Raw genomic sequence first — 19,524 nt, forward strand, 5'->3', positions numbered from 1 at the left:
CAAGGGAAAAGTATGAAGACATCGTCAGCAACTTTGTGCTAAAGAATAGAAAGTGAGGTGTTGGCTGGTGGAAGTGGAGTTTCGTGGTTTTGCAAGAAAGTCTATCTGCAGGGTCTTTGCCATACTTGGCATTACAGGAGCAAAGAAGAGAAGATCTTCATCATGGATACAACTGAGAAAGCATCATGATGGCTTTGGATGAAGAGGGCAGATCCGTGGATTGCTGCTAGGGCACCGTTTGGGAACTGATCACTCCTAGTTGGGTTGCCTGGGAGAGGGTGTATGATGTTCAAAAGACCCAAAACACCCACTAACCCCAGGTAACATCAGTGATGATGTGTCCTAGTGAAGCAGCAAGCGATGTTTCAAGGATAGCTAAAACATCTTTTTTTTTTAAATGAGATAGCTGATGAAGTGTCGTGGGATTCCTTAGCATCTGTCAGTATTCTTTAAGGAACATCCTCTGTACTTACATCGCCAGTATTGTTCACCTGGACTTAAAAGTACAACCCGCTGAATCCGAACACAGGGGTCTACTGGAGCTAATCCCAGCCAACACAGGGCAGGATGCCAACCCACCGCAGGTCACACACAAACACACCCACACACCAAGCACACACTAGGGCCAATTTAGAATCACCAATCCACCTAACCTGCATGTCTTTGGACAGTGGGAGGAAACCGGAGTACCCAGAGGAAACCCACGCAGACACGGGGAGAACATGTACCGTGCCGCCACATCAGTATATTATAGTGTTTTAATAAATAAACTTGTTTTAACCAACAGATATTTAACCACTTCCTCTGTAATCAGCTATAAAGCATTATTAAAAGCAAACTAATAGTATAGCACAAATCAGCAGAGCAAAGCAGATGTATTGCTAAAAGGTGAGCTGCAGCTAGCACTGAAGAAACTGAGTGTCCATGTAATGTACAACTTAAAAATAGCAATAACAAATCAAATGAACTAAGTTATTTTCCTTTCTGGCTTAATAAATTGTGTGGGAGATAGGTTCTTGTTTTATGAATGAAAGTAATTTCTTTAGAAATTGCTTTTATTGGAAATGTTTAAAGTAAAAAGTGTACAATGTTTGATGCTCTCTGTAGGAAACCTTAGTTGTACGTATGTGACTAAAATATCTGGTGTTATTGAAATGTAACTTTGTCCATAAATAAAATGATCAACTAGCATCCTGCTCAAGGCAGCTCCATTTAATGGGATACAACAGATACATCCAGACTGGTGACATTGAGGGGACTGGCCACCGATAACCAATATAAGACAGGCGGACAACCCTTCTGAACCTATGTGATCTGAAAAGCATTATGCTGTGAGTGCCAGTTTTTTTAAAAGAACCTAGAAAAAATGTTATGGCTATTAAATTGTGAGCTGTGGATGCCTTTCTAAAGATTGTTGAAGAATGCAGGATAGAGTTTGCTCTGCTTCTTTCATTGTACACAACAAAAAGTAGCGCAGCTTTTTGGAGTAACTTGGATGAGATGAGATACATACCGGTATTAATGTCCAACACAAGGCTTTTCAGAGATGAGTTTGGACGGATTGATAGTTAAAGTCTTGTCTGATCAGTGGAAAGTAAGCACAGAAAACTGATATCAGGTTGGAGTGATCTGATCAATGGGCATTAACATGCACATATTTTAAAAATTAAAGTCAATAGTTTTGCACTGCATTGAGTCATTGATCTGAGTGCCTAGGGAGACAACACAAGATAGCTTTACATATAAAAAAATAGCTCCTGTTTTAGGAGGTAAAGATTAAAGTTATATGTAGAATTTTACTCCACAACTACAAGTCATCTTTTTATATTAACTCCTCATAATTTCAGACCACTAAAGGACTAATACTATAACTTCCATTAAGTGCAGAGGTTTATTTAAATACAGTATTAGAAATGAATGTCTTCTAAATAAAAAATACTAGTCATGTGGCAAAATATATGTAATGTGATTCTTAAGTAGATGCCAGGACCGCCCCACTCTGTGGACTGCATGCTTTCAAATGCATTGACTGTGATTCTCTCTGTGTATTTTAACAGCATACACTTATGAATTACATGGCTGTCTTTTCTTTCACAGTCCTTACAATCATTAAATAATGTGTTTCTTAATGCAATTTCTAATTGTTAAATGCATTTTGTATCTGTAGCATTTCATTATTTTCTTTGGTAAGAAACTAATGATTGTTTCAGAGTGCCATCTGCTGGAGGATTATGTAATGCCTTTTACACAGTCTTATTATGAGGACATTCAAGAAATGACATTTATTTTACCCTAACTATATTATATTATATGCAATTATAACTGAGAGTGAGAAAATATGCTATCCAAACCTTCAGTTTATGCCTGCAACACAACATATTATAAAGTGAAGATGCTATAACATGATATATTAGCCCACTGTTGAATTGTAGATTTTGAAAATAGGCAGCCAAAGGTTTTAAGTCCTTTAGAAGAAAACACAGCTACAATATAATAAGAAAGTCCTTTTTTCATGTCCTTCAAATAGAATGGACAACCCTGCTTAACATGGGTTAAAAATCATAAATTATAATTACAAAAATAATATGTTAATTGTAAAAAATCATGCTTATCTTAACTGACGACACTAAACTGCCACCAGTGTAAGAGAATGAGTGTGTTTGTGCCCTATGGTGGACTAGAATGGGCCATAAATATATAGCATATCTATAGAAACATAGAACTGTAAACTTGGAGCTTGGTGTGTCATCAATACAGTCAGATTTTACAGGTATACAGAGGACGGATTTGAGGGCTTTACAGCAGCTTATCTCTTGCTCCCATCCACCCTTAGGCAAGAAGACAGCTACCAACCCAAACATCAGTGTTGTCAGCACAAGTGCCACTTTCAGCTCAGTCTCCTCCAGTATAATTTGCATAAATGCCAAGCAAAGAGGGTGTCTACTCAGTCTAAATTGATTGCAGAGCTGGAAACAGACATAATGGTATGAAGGAAATCAAGAGTGTCTTATTTCTTTCCATCTAAAATACCATCATTAAACTGGCACCCCAACTCATTGTAATGTATCTGTGTCTCATTCCATTACAGTATATATATTGTGATGGACGGCCGGCAGGTCAACCCGGCCAGGATGTCCAAAGACTGTAAGGACACTGCCTCCCCCAAGAAGCTAGATGGTGACTTCCCTGCAGCATAGCGGTGCCCCGGATTTCTGCAGGGTACCATGGGATTTGGAGTTTGGCTTCACAGCCCTGCTGGGTACCGTGGGTGCCACCAGGAGACGCTGCAGGGGGACCTGGGAGGTTTTATTGACTACATAGCCCGGAAGTACTCCAAAGTCATGGAGACAGAAGTCCCGAAGTACTTCCGAGCTGAAGAAAAAGCCAGTTCTCCATCTGACCCGGAAGTACTAGCAAGTCACGTGGACAGAAGGACAGAAACACTTCTGGGTCAAGGACTATATAAAGGACTGCTGAAAACCCAGCAACCGAGCCAGAATTGGAAGGAGGTGGACAATGCTTGCTGGGAGGTGTGGAGGAGAGTATTGTGTTTATTGTGTTTATATAATTGCCTGTTTACTGTGGCTGTGATACTTGAGAGCATGAGTTCAAGAAGAAAAAGTATTAAAATACTTCTTGTTGCTTTTACCTTGTGTCCTGAGCATCTGTCTGTTGGTGATAAAGGGGCGACAGTGACCCCTAGCGTCTTACAATATATACTGAATATATACAGTATATATATATATATATATATATATATATTAGAACAATCTATTGTTCTAATGTACTACCAGGCCATTCAACCCAACAAAGCTCACCAGTCCTATCCAAATAATTGTTCTAAAAAACATTTGAAAGTTCTTAAAGTCCTACTGTCTACCACACTACTTGGTAGCCTATTCCGTGTGTCTATGGTTCTCTGTGTGAAATACAACTTCCTAATATTTGTGCAGAATTTGCCCTTAAAAGGTTCCCAACTGTGTCCACAGTTCTTGAAGAACTCATTTTAAAATAACAGTCTTGATCCACTGTACTAATTTCCTTCATAATTTTAAACACTTCAATAATAATAATAATAATAATTCATTACATTTATATAGCGCTTTTCTCAGTACTCAAAGCGCTATCCACACAGGGAGGAACCGGGAAGCGAGCCCACAATCAATCATGTCACCTCTTAATCTTCTTTTGCTTAAACTGTATAGGCTCAGCTCTGTTAATCTTTTCTCATAACTCACCCCCTGTAGCCCTGGAATGAGCCTAGTCGCTCTTCTCTGGACCTTCTCTAACGCTGCTATGTCCTTTCTGTAGCCAGGAGACCAAAATTGCACACAGTACTCAAGATGAGGCCCCACCAGTGTGTTATAAAGACTGGCATAACCACCTTGGACTTGTACTCCACACATCATGCTATATAACCTGACATTCTGTTTGCCTTCTTAATGGCTTCTGAACACTTTCTGGAAGTTGATGGTGATGAGTCCACTACGACTCCTAAATCCTTCTCATGAGGTGTACTTTTCATACATCCCATTGTGTTTTCAAACTTAACATTTTACTTCCTATTTGTAATACCTTACATTTACTGACATTAAATTTCATTTGCCACAAAATCTGCCCAAACCTGTATACTGTATACTGTCCAAGTCCCTCTGTAATGATTCAACATCTTGGTATCATCTACAAAGTAACAAGCTTGTTACTTATATTCCTATCCAAATCATTTATATATTTATTAAAAATAGCAGCAGCTCTAGCACTAACCCCTGTGGAACACCACTATTAACATCTGCCAATTCTGATAAGGTCTGAGCAAATTTTGCACCCATCTACAAGCTTCTTTTAGTTTGATGCCCAAGCTCTCATGTGGCACCTTATCAAATGCTTACTTAAAGTCAGGATAAATAATATCATATGCTCCACTTTGATCATATCCTTTTATTGCTTCCTCATAGAATTCTAGCCTGTTAGTAAAACATGACCTTCCTCTTCTGAACCCATGATGACTGCTAAGTAAAACTCCTGTACTTGCCATGTGCTGCTCAATCTTATCCTTAATAATTCCTTCCATTAATTTACCTATAATGCACGCTAAGCCTACTGGCCTATAGTTGCTTGGATCTGCCTGATCACCCTTTATATATAATGGGATGACATTTGGACCTGGTAGTACTTCCAAAGGCAATGTATAGCAAATGAAGGGTGGGGGGTTGTAAGGTGGGGGAGATTAATAAGAAGGGGTTAAGAAGGTGTTGGTCATAAAATCTTTATTTATTATTTGGATGTTCTTCTTTTTAAGCCTGCATACGCTGAGTTTATTTTCGTTAGAAAGCTACGATTCAGCCAGCTCTCTGGCACTCTTGGTATTGGCCCTGAATTTTACTTTCACAGTGTCCCAGTGAAACGTGTGTCCAGTGAACTTGTATATGTGTAAATCAGAGACGGTGGGTCTTTCCTTCTGATGACATTTCAATGTTCCAGTGTATGTGTTATGAGTGCTTTAGATGTTTGTCCCACATAAACCATGAGGGAAAAAAAACAAACTATTATATACTGTATATATATATACAGTATATTATTCTATTACTACTTATTCTATTAGTAGTGTTACATGATAACAATATTACATTAAAAAAAGAAGAAATCGGATCATTCTTTTGCCTATTAAATACCAATATGTCAAATTCTAATTTGAAGGAATCATCTGCAGTAACCGACTGCTAACAAACAATCATACTTTAATATACAGTAATCCCTCGCTATATTGCGCTTCGCCTTTCGCGGCTTCACTCCATCGCGGATTTTATATGTAAGCATATTTAAATATATATCGCAGATTTTTTGCTGGTTCGCGGATTTCTGCGGACAATGGATCTTTTAATTTCTTGTACATGCTTCCTCAGTTGGTTTGCCCAGTTGATTTCATGCAAGGGACGCTATTGGCAGATGGCTGAGAAGCTACCCAACTTACTTTTCTCCCTCTCTTGCGCTGAGTTTCTCTGATCCTGACGTAGGGGGATTGAGCAGGGGGGCTGTTCGCAAACCTAAATGATACGGACGCTCGTCTAAAAATGCTGAAAGATTATCTTCACGTTGCTACCTTCTGTGCAAGCTGCTTCCTGAAGCGACATGCTGCACGGTGCTTCGCATACTTAAAAGCTCAAAGGGCACGTATTGATTTTTCACTGTTTGTTTTTATCTGTCTCTCTCTCTCTCTTATTCTCTGTCTGCTCCTGACGGAGGAGGTGTGAGCTGCCGCCTTCAACAGCTTTGTGCCACGGTGCTTTGCATACTTAAAAGCCAAACAGCCCTATTGATTTGTTTGCTTTCCTCTCTCTCTCTGACATGCTCTGCTCCTGACTCGCACTCCTTTGAAGAGGAAGATATGTTTGCATTCTTTTAATTGTGAGACAGAACTGTCATCTCTGTCTTGTCATGGAGCACAGTTTAAACTTTTGAAAAAGAGACAAATGTTTGTTTGCAGTGTTTGAATAACGTTCCTGTCTCTCTACAACCTCCTGTGTTTCTGCGCTGTGACCCAAGCATGACAATATAAAAATAACCATATAAACATATGGTTTCTACTTCGCGGATTTTCTTATTTCGCGGGTGGCTCTGGAACGCAACCCCCGCGATGGAGGAGGGATTACTGTACACACATTTATGTTCTCTGTTCCTCCCAGTCAGTTACCCGTTCACAAATGACAAAGACACAATAACCTTATGTGTGAAAAGAGGCTGAATATAAGTTTATAATTAATGTTTGATACAGCTACATTACTTAATTTATGTTGCTACCACACAGGGACCCAAGAAGAGGTTTATTACCGTAAAGACAGCGGAGTTAAACATAGGCAAAAAAAGGCAACATAATAAAACACAGTAAATGTTTTTGTTTCCATTCATAAATATTTCTCAAACAAATAATACAAAGAGAGTAAGCTGGAAAGCTAAGCATATATATTGTTAATAAAACAATAATTCCACTGCACAACAATTTTTTTGAAAAGTCTTCCTTCCTGAAAAGTATTTGCTGATTGTGACCAGGTACCTACTGGGTACGCACAAATATAGTTTTGGTTTTACTGCATCACGTAGGAACTCTGAGAAATAGACATTTATATGTTTACTGACAATAACACATTTAGTCACGTTTATGTTTTGCATAAGCTATTAAATTCAACACAATTAAAATTGTTTTGCTCCTGATTTTCTTTTGTATTCAATGTCTGGTGCATCACATTGCAGTGTCCAACAGTAGTCAGCAAGCATTGACAGATTCCAGTTGCCCTGGTATCGTTTCTCCATCGTAGCAATGTCCTGGTGAAACCTTTCACCGTGTTCGTCACTGACAGCACTGAGATTTGCGGGGAAGAAGTCCAAGTGTGAGTGGAGGAAATGAATCTTGAGTGACATGTTGCACTTCATTGTCTTATATGCTTTGAGAAGTTTGTCTACCAGCTGAATGTAGTTTGGGGCTCGGTAATTGACCAGAAAATTGTCAACAACATCTTTGAAGGCTTTCCAGGCAATTTTTTCTGGCCTAACTAACAGATCTTCAAACCGCTTGTCACTCATAACATGTCTGATCTGGGAGCCAACAAAAATGCCCTCTTTGATCTTGGCGTCAGTTATGCCTTAAATAACAAAAACCTTCGCCTTCCTTGTTCAGTGCTTTCATGAAATTCTTCATGAGTCTCAGTTTCATGTGAAGAGGAGGCAAAAATATCTTTGCTGGGTCGACAAGTGATTCATGTGCCACATTTTTCTGTCCTGGAACTAACTTTTTACGGAGTGGCCAGTTCTGTCGAGAATAGTGCGACTCTTTGGCACGGCTGTCCCATTCATAGATGAAACAACGGTACTTTGTATAGGCGAGTTGCAGTCCTAGTAACAGAGCAACGACTTTAAGATCTCCACAGATATTCCAGTTGTACCTGCTATACTGGACGTGCTTCAGCAACAGTTCCAATTCTCATACGTTTCTTTCATGTGTGCTGCATAGCCAACAGGTACTGAAGGATAAATGTTGCCATTGTGTAGCAGAACAGCTTTCGGGCTTAACATTGACAAATCAATGAAGAGACGCCACTCTTCCGGGTTGTGATCACAACCCAAGGCCGAGAACAATACTTCAGTGTCACAACAGAAACAGAGACTGTCGAATTGTGCAAAAAATTTGGTTATATCATGATGTCGGCCTTGAAACACAGAAATTTTCATACCTGGTGACAGCAAACACCATTCCTGCAGTCTCGAACCCAGCAGCTCAGCTTTTGATTTTGACAGACCCAAATCTCTGACCAAATCGTTCAATTCGGACTGTGTTATCAGATGTGGATTGCCTGATGAGGACGGTTCAAAATCCGGGTCAATATCACTGTCAGTACCCTGCATTGCTGTATCTTCATCTGGTTCGTCTAAGGTCCAATCCTCTGGTGATTTCAGAATTGGAAGACTGTCGTCATGTGGCACGGGTCTCATTGCTGAAGGCAGATTAGGATATTCAATTGACTTCTTGTTTTTGGCAGAGAAACCAGACACATTAGTCAAACAGAAGTAACAGTCCGTCACATGGTCTTTCTGTTCTCGCCATATCATCGGAACAGCAAACGGCATTGTCTTTCGAGTGCCTCTGAGCCAGGCTCTCAGACTGACAAACATGTCGCACAGCAAATGTGAGGCACCCATTCCTTGTCTTGATCAACAATTTTGCAGCCAAAATACAGCTGATAAGCTTTCTTCAAAACAGCAGTCATCCAACGTCTCTAAGGCACAAGTGTACTGTATATTCGCCACAGATATAGCAGAATGTATCGCTGCTGTTACGACATTGATGAGACATATCACCCGACACCAAAATGTCTATTGTATCAAGCTTACTTACTGTTATATTGCTACAGATACTATACTTTACTATACTGATACTATACATACACACTGACTATCTTTATTAACCAAATGAGCAGGATCTGTGTATGTAAGCCACCTTTACAGAATGCTGAGATAGCGTCAAGCTCGTTCAGACCTTGCCCAGGCATGCCCAGGATGTCAGCTTCTACAGAATAGCTTCCAACATGACCTGATTCCATGCCTGGACATGCCCAGGCTGCACAAACCGTTGTTGATAAGTCACTTACGGGAACGAAAATGTTTGGATACAAATATAAGGAAAAATCATGACAAAACTGAAGATTTCTCTGAAACGTAATGGGTAAATTTTGATGTGACATTCGTGATCAGCACCCAAAAATCTATAAGAAGCACCCAACAGTGTTCAAGAAGCAAAAACTTTGATGTGCAGTGTTCTCATTCAAAGCTTACTGCCAGTGTAAATATTGTGTGTAAGCTTTAGTAATTAGAAATTAATTCTTATTTATAAAAGATGGTACGATATAAGGATATTATTTTTGAAAGGTCAGTGTGAACGGTCACCAGTCACTTGACTCATGGTGTCGGGTAAGGAGTAAAGTACTAAAAAAATAATCAATACAGTTCATTTATCTTCTCTTAAATAACTTTTTTTTAATGTTTTCAAATGAGATCATGGTTAAGAAAACATTCTCCTAAATGAGTTTGCAAACTGCTTAGCATTTTCCTGTTATCTTTCAACATAATAAAAAAATTATCATGTTGCTATATTATTCCTAAAAAATCATGTACAGTGGAACCTTGGTTCACGAACGTCTCTGAACACGTACAAATCGGGTTACAACCAAAAAGTTCGCCAAACTTTTGCATCTGTTCACAACCACACACTCAGTATACGAACAAGCCAGTTTCCCTTTCGGTTTGTGCGCCCCGATGATTTCCGAACATGTTCAGTCTCTCCCTGTGCATTCCCAGTGCAGCGAGTGAGCGAGAGAGACAGTGCGCACAAGCGAGTGAGCACAAGAGAACGAGCGAGAGACAGCATGCGAGAGAGAGAGAGACACACACACGCACGTGCGCGAGAGAGAGAGACACACACGCACATGAGCGAGAGAGAGAGGGCTGGCCACATAAGGCAGAGAAGGCAGTTAAAGAATGCACCGGGTTTGTTTTTAAAGAGACTAATTCGAGCATTGTTTTAACCTCGTTGTATTTGATGAAGACTTTTTTCTATTGGATTTTAACCTCCTTTTCACTTCTGTTTACAGCGATCAGTTTGTAGCGTGTATTGTTGCAATGTTACTTTTCTTGGTTGTTTATTAAATTATGGATTTTTCAAATGTTCATTTTTTTCCCAGTGCTTAAAACTCATTAAAAAAAAGTGTTTTTAGCAAGCAGTTCGTAGTGCTATAGCGTGAACTATTGCAGTGTTAGTTTTCTCTGTTGTTCAAGGTTTTCTCAGTGTTATTCAATGTTTTTACATTTAGTTTACTATTATGCGGTGCATTCTATACAAATCTTTAAAAAAATATATATTTACATACAGTTTGTATGGTCTGGAACAGATTAATTGTATTTATATACAATCCTATGGGGGAAATTACTTCGGGTCACGACCAAATCGGGTTACAACCAGAGTTTTGGAACGAATTACGGTCGTGACCCGAGGTTCCACTGTATTTTATATAGGTGAGAGGATAAATCTTGTTGAAGATTTCGGTGCATAATACAGTTTGAAATATTAATGCTACAGGCTCACTTTATGGTGAATGCCGAGCAGTCTGCTGAACAGCTTGTTGAACCCTTTTCATATTTTTTGGTATTCTTATATTACTCAAATGTCCAACAAACATGCCCATCACACCACAAGGGGACTGAGATTTATTGAACCACTTTAAAATATTGCAACAAGAAGGAAGGTGTCCTCATCGGAGTATGTTAAGTTTAATACAAAATCTTCATTGCACGTCTGTTACTAATTTGGATTCAACGTATACCGTGATATCAAACACACTATGTGGCACTGATCAGGTGTCCATGGCCACTGAAACTGCATTTAGCATACAGCGCTGGCTTGTCACTATACCGCCAGCCTATTAACTTACCCCCACAACATTCCTAAAATTGTTATATGCTTGTACTGCATCCATTATTTTCATTTCATCATTTAAAACTTTACCTCACACACATCTGTTTCCACTTTTTTTTACACGTCTTCTCAGTTTGACTGTTACACAGTTTGTGTGAGCAGTAGTGTTGTTGTAGGGAATATTACTTAGATATCCATCCATCCATCCATTTTCCAACCCGCTGAATCCGAACACAGGGTCACGGGGATCTGCTGGAGCCAATCCCAGCCAACACAGGGCACAAAGCAGGAAACAATCCCGGGCAGGGTGCCAACCCACCGCAGGACACACACAAACACACCCACACTAGGGCCAATTTAGAAGCCAGTCCACCTAACCTGCATGTCTTTGGACTGTGGGAGGAAACCGGAGCCCCCGGAGGAAACCCACGCAGACACGGGGAGAACATGCAAACTCCACGCAGGGAGGACCCGGGAATCGAACCCAGGTCCCCAGATCTCCCAACTGCGAGGCAGCAGCGCTACCCACTGCGCCACCGTGCCGCCCTATTACTTAGATATTCATACCATATAAGTGAAAATTCTCTATTATGCACCAAAGATGTTGTGTAGGCTAAAATCTGATTTATACTTCTGCGTCAAGCCTCCGCTGTAGCCATGTGCACAAGCAATGCCATCGAAAGCAGTTTATACTTCCAATCGCAGCACACCTCAGGCACATGCCTAAACATTAGTTGGCGATATTTGTAGCATACATGAAAAGTGAATGATCCTTTTAAATGCAAGCAATTATTGCCCTCCAGGACCACAGCTACTCTTCCTACACATTTTCATGAACGTATTTGTCCTTCACATTCTTCCACTTTTTCATACATTCGTAATAAAGTATATTAGGCAAGAGGTTGAACATTCTACTGACCGTAACTAGACCAAAATATTAAAGGAACACAGAAAAGACCTGCTGAATAAGTATAACACTTTGTGTTTTGATTTTTTTTTTGTAGCCTGAAATTTGCTTATAGTTATATATTTAGCTAGCTCTCCACTAACAGCAGATATATTTTGTACTTCAGTGCTGTATGGTTTACTGCTTATTAAACTGCTCTTGTAAAAATGAGGCAAAAGACTGAAGGACTATTAGAAAGACAGCACATCAAAATGTATTGCTTATATTACATACACTAGGCCATTTCATGATTTTTTTGCAAGAATCAGGGAATTAATAAAGCATTCTCAGAAGGTTCATGCCTGCTTAGCCTGGACACAGTTATTACATTTCTTTCTTTTTTTGATGTAGGATGTCATTACCAATCTCACACTTTAATAATCAATAATAATATGCAACAATTTTAGCTGAAATATTATGAGAATAATAACACAAATTACCAAACTCAGTTCAAGCACCAGACAAATCTAATAGAGCATTTCTAATATCACAATATTAGCAACATTTGTCAGTATAAATTTTAGAGGCCATATCACACTTTACTGTAATGGCATTTATACCAGCTCATAAACATTATGTAGCAATAACCATTTCAAATAGAAATACCATTTCATATTGTGCAAACAGCATCAGAGTTAAACATTTCTTAGGATTAAGGCAGCTGCTACAAATATTAAACTGAGTTAAAGCCACTATGTGAAAACTCTGAAGAAAGAAATCCATACTTGATTACAGATGGCTTATCACTGCTGCAGAGACCAGGCTTTAATGCCTAACATGATCACTCCCCATGTGAAGTTTCCACATACTCCCCAAGCCTGTGGTTTTCTTCTGGCTCCCTGCTTACCTCACATATCCCACAGATGTTCATGTTAAGTCGATTGTCATCTCTAAACCTATCTGGGGTCGTGAGGGATTGCCCTGTGATACTTTATCAAGTTTTCTTCCTGTCTCACATGCTGTTAAAAGTGAGTGCAAAAATGCATGCAGTGTTACTAGGTTATTGCTCAACTCCAGTATTGGGCATAGTGTTTGATTTACTATAGTGTTACAATTAGTAAGCTAAAAGATTGTACACACACATACAGTATACTGAGCTTATCAGGAGTTTACAGTTAACTTATGTATGTGTTTTGCAATCAGGGACCAATCTGGAGTACCTTTGTAAAACTACAAAGAAATGGGGAGAACATGTAGAGCTGGCCAGGATCCTAAACTAGGTTTGTGAAGCAGGAACACTAACCTATTCAATAACATGCTACTCCTAACCCCAAATTCATTGGAAATATGCATGTTGCTTCACTTTGCTGTCTCTGGCAGTATTTAAAATAATTCCCTGTATTGTATTTAACGATGCAATCAGTGTGCATTCAAATCTCTTTGTTGGCTTTTTGCATTGTGATCTTAATTACCATATTTTAGTTTGGAAAAAAATTTCCTTGCAGTAAATCTTGCCTTAGATTCACAAATAATTGTTTTAACATAACAATAGTATCTCAACAGTGTTGGAGTCAGTGCTTTGAGGTGGTCAGTGCCATAAATTAAATTGGAACGTGAATATCTCTGATAGAATTGGGTACAAAACATGAAACCCACCCTGAACAGGATGCCAGTCCATCATGTAACTCACTGATAGACTCACACATACTGTACATCCATCCATCCATCCATTATCCAACCCGCTGAATCCAAACACAGGGTTACGGGGGTCTGCTGGAGCCAATCCCAGCCAACACAGGGCACAAGGCAGGGAACCAATCCTGGGCAGAGTGCCAACCAACCGCAGGACACACACAAACACACCTACACACCAAGCACACACTAGGGCCAATTTAGAATCGCCAATCCACCTAACCTGCATGTCTTTGGACTGTGGGAGGAAACCGGAGCGCCCGGAGGAAACCCACGCAGACACGGGGAGAACATGCAAACTCCACGCAGGGAGGACCCGGGAAGCGAACCCAGGTCCCCAGGTGTCCCAACTGCGAGGCAGCAGCGCTACCCACTGCGCCACCGTGCCGCCCACATACTGTACACCCAAGTCTAAATTACTATATTAATTAATGTATCATACCTTTGCAATGAGGGAGGAAAGCCAGAATACTCGGAGAAAAACCCATGAAGACATTGGGGAACATGCAAACTCCAAACAGAGAACCAAGGAGCACAAGATCTGATCCCACGACATTGGGATCAGCATCACAGTGCCCTCAGAATTATAATTTTCATAAAATAATGCTATTAACAGATAAAGAGGTCATGTAAAAAGAAAAACAGCACTATTATTCAAGAATCTCACTCTGACCAGTAACATCAAAATCAAAATGTTTTTCCCCCACCAAACTGATTACTGGCAGTGAAGAAAAAGGCAGCCATTTTCAGGTACCATTACTAGCCTAGATACCTTTTACTACTGGTGGAAATGTACCCTTTTGTTAATGCTCATTTCTAAAACCATGAGTTAGTTTAACAGGAGTACCGCATGTTTAAAGGGGAGGTAAAATAATAAAAAAGTTTAAGAGGTAACTAGGGAGGCAAGCCCCCCTGGTTGCCTGCGATGCCCAACACCCCCTGGCACTTTCAGCACCTCGACCTTCAGCTAACTAAATCACCTGAATACAACAATTGGTGTTATGAATAGATCAGTTTTTTTAATAGTTTGTTCCTGTGCAAGAAAGTGTACTCAATCAAAAATAAAAACCATGATCTGCTTGATATTAAAAAAACCAAAACTTTCTTGATATTTTAGTTTATAATTTAAAAACAGAATAAGAATCTGAAAATCTAACAATATCACATTAAAGTCCGATAAATTCTGAAAAGAATGATACCAAACATATATAAGTAGGTTTTAAAATAAGTCCGATTTAAAGCAAGACAAACAATGTGACATAAAAACGTCACAGAAAATCGTTGCACAAAATCGTTGAATTTTTAGGCTTAGGATTTTATATAAATAGAGCAGACAACATGTAAACAAATGCTTATATTGCAGAGATAATCGCATCCAAGACCAGATATCACAGTGCCATACTGAGAATAATTAGAAAAAAATAAAATGAAAGGTGATAATACAATAATTTATAAGATAAACTAAAACAAATGTGCTGTAGCAGATATTTTGCTCCAGTTGCTTCCAATATGCCCGTTCTCCTCTTATTAGATCGGCTCCTCCCATAATATGTGTTGTCCTGCAGAGGGTATCAGGAGGCTGACTGCTAGTTCACATGCTAACAGGAGACACATTATTATATAGGCAGACAATGGCAGAAGAGGAAACAAAGAAAGGCCGGGGCTAACAACGTACTGGAACAGGAAAGGGAGTTTTACGTGTTATTGCTATTCTTTTCACTTTAGTTATTTTAATACAGTCCACATTGTATTGATGTTTGTATGTGTTTGCATGTCCATGCTTAAGTTTTTTCTCATAAATATCTTTTCTGTAATGTTCTTGAAAGCAAGGGCAGATGATGAAATCCAATAAAAATCACACATTTACTATTAGAATTTACAGTTTCAAAGGTCAGAGAAAAAAATTAGATTTAAAAGTTATCATTAGAAATTTTTAAGTTGAATATTATTATCTTAGTTATTTTCCCCCCAACAAAAAAGCATCTGTACAAAATCCTCTGGCTAGAAATCAAGTCATCTTCACTGCACCAAATCATTTAGTTTTAAAAAGTAAGTGTCAATGCCTAATGTATGTTAACAGTGCTCTTAGTATTTCCTCATGTAAATTCAACATATACGGTACATACCATTATACAAAGTAAGCTTCTCTATGCCAGATTCTTGCTTTTAAGTGAAGGAAATGATCTCTTATGTAGCACCCGTTCTTCAACAATAAGGAAATAAATGTTTTTGTTTCCAGGTAGCACCAGTTTACCGTGTTTACTCTATTACTGTAGCAACAAAGGTGACACAGGTACATTGTTTTAAACCTGCATGACAAGCACTTCAAACTCGCGTAGACTTACAAATCCAGTCACTAGTCACGCCGGTCTCTTCTTAGTTTAAAGGAGACCACTTAACAAAGCCCAAAGATGGAAGGTGTTTCCCACCACACCTATAAGTAACAGGCTACTTCTGTTCAAAAATTCAACATACACATAAACAGCAGATCATTAAACCAGACTGCAGTTGGCAATTTAGAGATCTGATCAATGATGACATTTTCCATATATGGATTTGCTTTTATCAATGAGTAACATTGCTTTTATTTCTTTCTTTTAATTATCACTATTGTTTTATTATTCTAATAGTAGTTATTGAACTATTTCAGAGATCTGATTAATAATGACATTTTCTGTATATGGATTTGCTTTTATTGACAAGTAATATTGCTTTTATTTGTTTTTTAATACCATTATTGATTTATTTTAATTATTGTACTATTGTATTTTTAGTTACAGATTTGTGCAATGCTATCATTTTTCATCTCATCTGAAATATTATTCTTTCATGTCAAGAACTTTGTGCTACTGACTAGAACCATCCATCCATCCATTGTCCAACCTGCTATATCCTAACACAGGGTCACGGGGGTCTGCTTGAGCCAATCCCAGCCAGCACATGGTGCAAGGCAGGAACAAACCCCGGGCAGGGCGCCAGCCTACTGCAGGGCAAAAACACACACATCCACACACCAAGCACACACTAGGGACAATTTAGGATCGCCAATCACCTAACCTGTATGTCTTTGGACTGTGGGAGGAAACCAGAGCTCCTGGAGGAAACCCACGCAGACACGGGGAGAACATGCAAACTCCACGCAGGGAGTTCTCCTAACTGCAAGGCAGCAGCGCTACTACTGCGCCACCATACCGCCCGACTAGAACATATGCTATACAAATAAAATTTTTAATTGTAATTGTTTTTCTTAACTCTTCTTCTCCATTTTCAAACCTGCTTTGTCCAAATCAGTATCACAGAGGCCAGAGGTGATCCTGGCAATATTAGAAATCAGCCATAGATGGAAACCCCTCCACTTCAAGGCACACTTGCGCGCATATACAATCACTTCAATTGGTTAGCAGTCTATTTTAGAATTGAAAATTAAGTTAGCACATGCATCTTTGCAATTTAGGAAGAAAGTACCCAGAGAAAAAAATATTATTATTACCATATGTAGATGATGAGGTGGTACAATAGTTAGCACTGCTATCTTACAGCTTCAAGGTCTTGGGTTTGAACCCCAAGCTTGTGTGAAGTCTGCCTGCTCTCTCTGTGTCTACATGGCTTGTCCTCTGGTTACTCCAGTTTTCTCCCACAGACTGAACACATAAAGGTTAGGCTAATTGATGACTCTAGCTCATCCTCATGTGATTTAGTGGGGTGTTTGCCCTATAAAGGATTCACACTCTGTCCATGACTGCTTCATACGTTCAGAACCCCACAGCCATAAACAGAATTAAACAGGCTTGCTAATGGATATATGGTGGTAATGCCAATGAGATGCAACTAAGCATTTTTAAATTAGCTTGTGAGGTATGATATGCAATTTTCATATTCTTTATTCTAATTTGTAACAAAAATCTGACTGATGTGTTATCTTCGTAAAAATTGTTGTGGCAGAAACACGCTGCTCAGAGAAGGAACACAGAGTTTCAGGAAGGTAGCAAAATCAAGTTTTATTGTGTGATGCATACATGGACTCAAATCAAGTGAGATGAGCAATTAACAAATTTCTTGAGCTTACATTTATTACAATTCTTATCACTTATGCAAAATACTCTCCTCCTTTTGGTTCTCCCCATCATTACCTAATGTCCAAACCCACCATTACCTAATGTCCATCACTTGACCGAAACTGCCATCATTACTTCATACCCTATGCAGGTGTCCGAAACTAATTCATTGATGAAGAATACATCTTAAGTCGAAACCAGGAAGACCCACATATGAGACCCTGTGCTGTTCAAATGAAAGTTACTTGACATCCAAGCATCTCCCAAGGTTGAAGTTTTGAACAGCTGCATTTCTAAAACAATGGTCTCCTTAACCCTCTCAAAGTACACAGTGTCCTTGACTAAAGCTTTTGAGCTTAGCAACAAGATATTGGTGGTTTGCAGCTGAAAACAGAAAAATAAAATATGCAGACAAGGGCTTTTTATAGTTTAACCCTTACTTTACTAGCGTGCATTAGGATATAATACTTATCTTCATATATGCTTATGATTCCCTTTGAAAATTTAGAAAATCATCAATTTTAAGAATATTCTTTTCTACAAAATGTGAACATATTTTAATTTTAATATCAAGCTTGTCCATTAATATGCATACTTTCATGTGTAAATACTACACTGCACAGTTGAAGGACACTGCTCAAATGCAGATGATATACTACAGTATGTGTTAGGAGTATACTGGAGAGATAAGAATTTTTGTGTTTATGTGTTGTGAATTTATATATATACCAAATAGTTCTGTTTAGGTAATAGTTTGAAAATTACAATGTCTTGTGGTCAAGTGAGGAAACATAAGCTCCAAGAGACAAATGTTGGGACGCCAACCCGGCCATCCTTGTTAACTTCAAATTCTAATAAAGCAAAATACAAGACCTGAATGGCATCAAGGCAATGAAACAACTGTAAGTAAAAAATTGCCAAATCGTTCTTCATATTGCTTTAGAGTTTTTTCAGCCAGTCTGCCATGCAGGAGCTCCATCCTGTACTGTGTTCTGTTCACACAGTGAAGCCCCCTTACCATTGACTCCAGGACTTTTAGGTGGGGGACCGGAAGGGATGGAGTCAGGTGCCCTTTCTGGGCGTCTTCTCAGTGCTATTAGAGGAATAGGAGATTGACATGATAAGTGACACGCTCCACCTTGACCTGGCGTGGTGTCGTGCGCATGCGTGACAGTCTTTAATATGTCATGGTATATTTCAATAGTTCTTAGCCATTCCTAGGGGCCCACTATTACTGCCGGTTTCACCATCATAGAGTCAATTACCTCCAATTGAGCTCACTTTATAATTATGTGTCTTTTTCCTTCTGTTATTCTGCATTCAGAAAAGAACAGTTGTGTGAAATTAACGTTTGTAAGACATTTAGAAGTTTTGTATCTTTGCTTTAAAATTCTTCTCTCTTTTGTCTTTTTTTCCATCCATTCTTTTTTTGTGGAGATTTGTTCCTTAATCATACCATAATAATGACAATTTACAACAAACGTCAGACTCTGAATGATGAAAGGCTTCCAGCTACTTCAGCATAAGACCCTCTGAGGTGCTCAATCATAAATAACAGTTTAAATAACCAGAACACCTGGAAAGCAGAATGACCACTATGATGATGAAGAATGAAATCTTAAAAAAAAAAAAAAACAGAATTATCCTAATGTAAAATACACAGATGCTTGCTACATTAAAAAAAATCTAGTTTTGTCATTTTTGGAATGACACCAAAACACAAAAACGGGAAAATAACATCTTGCTTCATTAAAGCATGGGTCCAGTTATTTACCAGGATGAAAACTTACTAGACTGAACGTTAAAACCACTGGTAAATTGCATCCATTGTTTTATTTTAAAGGTCTAACCTTTAGGCAATTAATAACTTATGGAAGAAGTAACATTTAATTAAATCAGTTAAGAAGCCTAAAACTGTTATTTGCACAGAT

General features: G+C 38.8%; 1 protein-coding gene across 1 annotated transcript in view; it reads right to left on the reverse strand.

Annotated features, from left to right (window-relative positions):
• Nucleotides 1-15,791, reverse strand: part of LOC114646736 (uncharacterized) — a 118,689-nt gene extending 102,898 nt beyond the window's left edge. The window contains exon 1 of the mRNA XM_028795061.2: nt 15,665-15,791. Within this exon, the coding sequence (XP_028650894.1) occupies nt 15,665-15,667 (3 nt within the window). The 5' untranslated portion in view covers nt 15,668-15,791. The remainder of the gene's footprint in view (nt 1-15,664) is intronic.
• Nucleotides 15,792-19,524: the final 3,733 nt, after the last annotated feature.

Source organism: Erpetoichthys calabaricus, chromosome 1 (genome assembly GCF_900747795.2).
Source record: "Erpetoichthys calabaricus chromosome 1, fErpCal1.3, whole genome shotgun sequence".
NCBI classification, from domain to species: Eukaryota; Metazoa; Chordata; class Cladistia; order Polypteriformes; family Polypteridae; genus Erpetoichthys; species Erpetoichthys calabaricus.